Source organism: Fusarium tjaetaba (assembly GCF_013396195.1).
Source record: "Fusarium tjaetaba strain NRRL 66243 chromosome Unknown NRRL66243_c0000331, whole genome shotgun sequence".
NCBI lineage: Eukaryota > Fungi > Ascomycota > Sordariomycetes > Hypocreales > Nectriaceae > Fusarium > Fusarium tjaetaba.
The window spans coordinates 23,926-30,145 of NW_023501527.1; the positions used below are offsets into that span (position 1 = coordinate 23,926).

General features: G+C 49.1%; 3 protein-coding genes across 3 annotated transcripts; 2 read left to right on the forward strand and 1 right to left on the reverse strand.

The window, feature by feature from the left end:
• Window positions 1–80: 80 nt before the first annotated feature.
• FTJAE_12337 (pre-rRNA-processing ESF2) lies at window positions 81–1,055 on the forward strand (the record flags this gene model as incomplete). The annotated part of the gene is made up of 1 exon (XM_037345372.1): window positions 81–1,055. The coding sequence occupies one exon, from the start codon at window positions 81–83 to the stop codon at window positions 1,053–1,055; it is 975 nt and encodes a 324-aa protein (XP_037200627.1).
• A 361-nt stretch (window positions 1,056–1,416) lies between these two features.
• Window positions 1,417–3,046, forward strand: FTJAE_12338 (nuclear export sequence-containing protein; the record flags this gene model as incomplete). Its single annotated transcript, XM_037345373.1, has 2 exons — window positions 1,417–1,484; window positions 1,561–3,046. 2 exons carry the CDS (start codon window positions 1,417–1,419, stop codon window positions 3,044–3,046), a joined length of 1,554 nt encoding a protein of 517 aa, XP_037200628.1.
• An 88-nt stretch (window positions 3,047–3,134) lies between these two features.
• FTJAE_12339 (uncharacterized protein) lies at window positions 3,135–4,338 on the reverse strand (the record flags this gene model as incomplete). The annotated part of the gene is made up of 2 exons (XM_037345374.1): window positions 3,135–4,002; window positions 4,055–4,338. 2 exons carry the CDS (start codon window positions 4,336–4,338, stop codon window positions 3,135–3,137), a joined length of 1,152 nt encoding a protein of 383 aa, XP_037200629.1.
• Window positions 4,339–6,220: the final 1,882 nt, after the last annotated feature.

Here is a 6,220-nt window from a genome sequence, read left to right on the forward strand (position 1 = left end):
GGACTACTTTTTTTTGACATTGGATTCTCCAGCCTCACATTAGATACAGCTCAAGCTCAGTGCTGCCAATCGCATTCATTATGGCACCCGAAACCAAAAACGACTTTCTTGATACGGCCGACAGCGATGAGGAGAACGATGTTGGCTACAATTCTGAGGACGATGATATGAGAAAGGGTGGTCGAGGTGCCAAGCGACGGAAACTCGACTCGGACGACGAAGATAATCTGGGTAGCGATATCGAGCGCGATGCCAGCGATGACGAGGATGAGCTGGCTGAAAAGGATACAGAGAAAACAGAAAAGGAAGATAAGAAAGAAGACAGACCGGAAAAGCCAAAGCACAAGTTAAAAGACACAACTTCGACAGAGCTGCCCGATGTCACAAGAACATTGACAAAGAAGAACCTCGTCGCCTCCGAAGCCGCCATCAAGAAGTCAGGTGTCGTCTACCTCTCCCGTATACCACCTTTCATGAAGCCCGCCAAGCTGCGCTCTCTCCTCGAACCCTACGGAACCATCAATCGCATCTTCCTCGCCCCCGAGGACCCAGCCTCACATGCCCGTCGCGTTCGCGCTGGCGGTAACAAGAAGAAATCTTATACTGAAGGATGGGTCGAGTTCACAAAAAAGAAGGACGCCAAGGCTGTATGCGATCTTCTCAACGCGCGCACCATCGGCGGCAAGAAGGGCAGCTACTACCACGACGATTTATGGAATCTTCTATACCTCAAGGGGTTCAAGTGGCACAACCTCACAGAGCAAATCGCTGCTGAGAACGCTGAGCGCGCTAGCCGCATGAGAGCCGAGATCAGCAAGTCGACAAAGGAGAACAAGGAGTTTGTCAGGAACGTGGAGAAGGCAAAGATGCTGGACGGCATGGAAGCCAAGGCAAAGGCCAAGAAGAGGAAGGCAGATGGCGAGGGAGAGGGAGCGGGAGAGGACTCGGTGCGACAAGTCAAGAGATCGTTCAAGCAAGTTCCTCTGGCGAAGAAGAAGACGGAAGTGGAAGATCAACCAGCCGAGGTGACGAGGGTACTGAGCAAGATTTTCTGATCTGTATAGCCATTATTTTGTTTTGCATTTTTGTCTATAATACCTGATTTGATCAAAACCACGACTTTTGAAGATATAGAATTCATTCAAGGCATGATAGGCATCCAATGATCGGCATGACCAACTCATGGAGCCAAGTGGACCCTGAACTTTATGACTCTGAGCAAAGAATGCCACTCGACTTGCCATTTCCAATTTTTGCCCCGCGCCTGCAAAAAAATATCCTTTCTGCCCACCGATAAGCGCTTATCAAGCGGCGGCGAACCGAATTCTCCCACTCTAGGATTTCTGAGAGTCACTGAACATCATTCATTTCCACCCAAACAACACCATCAAATTTCACACGACATCGTTGCCCAACATGTCGATGGATCTGGATGACCAGCCTATCTCTATAGCCCCTGCCACTCAGCAGCAGGGCGCTGCTACGTGAGTCCTGATCTTCTTTTTACCACCCCGCACTCGTTCTGTCTCTTGGGCGCAATACTAACTTGAGCCTCTTCAGTATTCTCTGCTGCAACTGCGGTGCCCCGATCGATGGAACCGCCTCCAGCGGCGCTCTCTGCTACGACTGTATCAAGCTTACCGTCGACATTTCCCAAGGTGTGCAGCGAGAGGCGACGCTCAACTTCTGCCGAGATTGCGACCGATGGCTCATGCCCCCCAACAGCTGGATCGTTGCCGCCCCCGAATCCCGCGAATTGTTAGCCATGTGCCTCAAGAAACTTCGAGGTTTGAACAAAGTCCGTATCGTGGACGCGAGCTTTATCTGGACTGAGCCTCACTCGCGACGAGTAAAGGTCAAGATCACAATCCAGGATTCCGTCCAAGATGGTATGCTGCTTCAACAGAGTTTCGAGGTTGTCTATGTGGTGGCGTACCAGCAGTGCCCTGAGTGTGCCAAGTCGTACACTGCCAACGTTTGGCGAGCTGCTGTTCAAGTTCGTCAAAAGGTCCTTCACAAGCGAACTTTCCTCTTCCTCGAGCAGCTTATTATGAAGCACGGCGCACACAAAGATACACTCAACATTCGGGAGGCCAAGGATGGCATCGACTTCTTCTTCGCCCAAAAGAACCAGGCCGAGAAGTTCATCGACTTCCTCAACTCTGTGGTGCCTGTCAAGGTGAAGGCGTCGCAGGAGCTCATCTCTCACGATACCCACACCTCCAAGTCCTCGTACAAGTTCACATATTCGGCCGAGCTGGTGCCTATATGTAAGGACGACTTGGTCGCTCTGCCTATCAAGATGGCCAAGCAGAGCGGCAACATCTCACCTCTCCTCCTCTGCCACAAGATCGGTACCTCTGTGTACCTGTTGGACCCTCAGACTCTTCAGACTTGCGATATCAGCTCACCCATCTATTGGCGAGCTCCTTTCCTATCTCTCACTGATACACATGAACTCGTTGAGTTCATTGTCATGGATATCGACCGCACAGCAACCCAGAAAGGCAAGTGGACGCTTGCCGAAGCCACAGTCGCTCGTGCCTCAGATCTTGGCTCAAATGACCGAACATACTTCACAAGGACTCATTTGGGTCGACTCCTCCAGCCCGGTGATTCTGCTATGGGTTACCTGCTGGCCGGGACCGTTTTCAACAACACCGAATACGAGAAGATCGAGAGCTCCAACACATACTCATCGAGAATCCCTGACGTGGTGCTAGTCAAGAAGCACTATCCCCGTCGCAGAAAGAACCGCAAGAGAAACTGGCAGCTCAAGCGTATGGACAAGGACGAGGGCGAGCTTCTTCCCAAGAAGGCAGACCAAGAACGCTTGGATCAAGAGTACGAGCAGTTCTTGCGAGATGTCGAGGAAGACGAGGAGCTCCGTGCTACGCTCGCCTTGTATAAGGCTAAGAAGAGAGCCGAGGAGGAGATGAGTGTGGCTGAGACCGAGGAGGACGATGAGGCACCTCACGTTGATATGAATGAGTTGCTGGATGACTTTGATGAGCTTACAATGGAGGATCGGCCAATGCAAGAATAGGGCTTACATGAATGAAAAGAACTGATTTGATTTCCAAGCAATAAGGCCCTGTAGGGCCACTGTCGAGATTTCGTGATAGTGAATGTGCTCAGAGGAATGAAGGGATATCGTCGAGTGATGGTTTAGAGGCTGTTTTCTCTTCTGGTTTGCGGAACTGTTCCCTTGACTTTTGGCGTTGAATCCTTCGTTTGTTGATCCCAAAAGGATCGTCGTCGTCGATGTCTTCTTGAGTATCTCGGCTTTTGCTTATCTTACGTGCTTCGCTTCCTCCAGGTGCTGTTGTTGGTCGCTTGACGCTAGAGCCCGGCCGCGAAGTTGTGTTCATAGCTGACTTCAGTGAGCGAGGAGTACTAAATGCTGTCCGTGGAGTTGACCGTGGCATTGCTGAACTAGATGTATGGGCCGTGCGTGCTGCCTTCGTAGCCGTAATGCGTAAGGGCGAAGCTAAATCCAAGTCATCTCCATCGTCAGTCTCATCGTCATCACCCAGAGGGATGTGCCTCTTCTTTGCTGGAGTTGAACTGGATCCTTGATTTAATCGTAGCGGGCTAATCTTTTGTGAATTGAAACCCGCCGAAGCTCTCGTTGCAGCGGTATCAGCTAGACCTATTGCTGATATCCACTTGTGCTCCTTTCTGGGACTCTCCATGAGACCTTGCAGACTTGACCCTACGTAAGGGGAATCCTTCTTCTCGTTTGAGTTAGTACCCAAGAGCTTGCGCTGTTTGATGTTGCGGCGCACGTCCTCCTGACGATGTCTTGTGAGGAGGGTTGGCGCGCCGACTACAGGCCTTTCAATCTCACGGATTGTGTCTGCGTTTTGGTGTTTAGCCAAATTCTTCAAACGGTTGTATTCAGAAGTATGAATGTGAAGTGTGAATTGGTGAGCCATGTTGACGAACTCGTCTTCCACTATACGATATCGGTCATCGTGGTCGAGGCCTGGTCTCATGAATCTGAGTCTGGTTAGTATTTAGGTATGAGTGTGAGTTTAGGAGTGAGATGAACCTTTCTTTAGGCGGCTCTGGTGGAGGCGAGGTTGAGGGACTGCGTGTGGCATCTGCATGATATTGTCGGTTTCTTTGCCATTTTGATGAAAGTGTTGAGTTTGGAATACCTTCTGCCTCTATCACGCGCTCGCGACGCGGTTTCTTACGGGAAGCTGAGGGTGTACTCGGACGGGGCGCTCGTGAAGGTGTGGGTAGTGGACTCTCCGACTTGACTGAAGTTTTCCTTTCAGTTTCAGGGCCCGAAGGAGTCGAGGAAGTCTTCCATGGTAGTTTTCTGCCCATGGCTGAGGTTCATTATTGGTGAGGTTGAGAGTGTAGCTGGATAGTGAGTGATGAGTGAGTGGTGGGGGTTGCCACTTTAGGCAGCGCAGCGTTGAGCTAAACGAGAGCTACCTCGCACTTACACCTGGAAAGTCAAATGAAGTAAGAGGGCATACGACTCAACATCTCTTATGAAATTTAGATATCAACAGTGGTAGTAGTCAGGTTAAGTAAGCTCGTATGCTGTTTCTCCTTTTATTCTAATTTTATTTTAATCAGCATGTAAATGGAAGAGATGTAAGATCGCCATTGCCTGTAAAAGAGACGGTAATGTTTCTTACTTTATACAGACAAGTAGATTGATCAAAGGTCGCCAGAAAACAATGATATAGCAAAGCTGGTTCAAACGTCTAAACATTGTATTAAATCAGATGCTAGGGGAGTGCCATCTTAGACAAACGTGCCAAAACAAAAATGCTGTTTGCCTTAGCATTGCCTCATGTCCATCGCTTATAGAAAATAGAGGAAAACAGATGGAGAGCCCTTTGTAAAGCTTTCTTGAGTAAGTCAGCATGAACTCCAGATTCTGCCGCTCAGTCCCCATTGTGCTTTAGCACACAATCTGAGAATGTCAAACTGTGACTTAATGCCAACCATCCGTGTCATAAATAAAGAGAACAAATCGCCGTATTTTGTTGTCTGGCCTACTCTGTTGGAAAGATGCGGCATGGCAGGACTTGTAAGTCACAAAGGTGCCCTCTAACTCGTGCCAATGAAAAGGCTTAACATAATTTTGAAGTCCCTTCAGGATGGATAAAGCTCTGATTATCTTGGATCTACTTTAAACCACATGATTCTTATCCTAGGCCAAGGCAAGCTATTCAGCAGTGTGAGTGTGCTGTTGGCTGTAGTTGTCGATCTTGATCAAGATTATGACCGCCAGTGGAAGCTGATATCATTCCAAGAGGGCATTACCAGCCCCAAAAAGCCGCCAGTCCTGAGGCAGTTTCTCAAGTCTTGTATAATCTGAAGCCATTCATAGTTCTTATCAAATAGTATCAGGGGAGATACTGTATTATGGCGGCACCAAGTGTATGCTGAGCGGTGGCAGCTCTGCTATCTAAACACTACCCAACGCGGCTAAATGACTACCTATCTTGATGATTCCTCAGCTTAGCTCCCTAGAACCTTGACTAGAAATCTGATTCCCAATTCTGCATGTCTAACCGAACTCTAGACTGGCTAATAAGGTATCTAGGAACAAGACCCAGATAACGAAACAGTCATGTGTCCCACGCCATTCCTCAAACCGGACTATTTCCATCTTGACCGTGTCAATACGCAAGGTACATCCTCAATTGCGAGACCCAACTAACGTTTCTCTTACCCCATGATATGGATCCTATTCCCTTTCCTTTACTCCAGGCCCTGGGCAGTCTGGCCTGGCACACACGCCCTCCCCCGGTATCGGACAAATCCCGTCGATAGTCTCGAGATTCCCCAAGTTCCTCAATGTACCTTTTCCCCCCCTGACCCGCTGCAGTGGATACGCAATTGTGTAATAGCCCAAGGCACGATTCACAGTTTTTGACTCTACGATGTAATTGCTTCAGTTAATTTCATGATACTCGGGGTTTGCCGGGGCTCTGTATGGATACTATGTTGTAAAGTTGCCTGTCTCATGACATAAGGGAAACTGAACAAACAGCAGGTTACTGCAGACGGTCAGCTTTTCTTCACAGGCAATCTCACCGTTTCCCCAGTCAATGCTTCGCTTCGAGGCTCCGTCTCCACCGTCAAAAACTTCCTTTCCGCCGGTTTCCCCCGTACATATCTTTTCTTTCATGACTGACCTTGAGACTCGACTATCAAGGAAACTGGTTACTACACGCCCCCCCCCCTC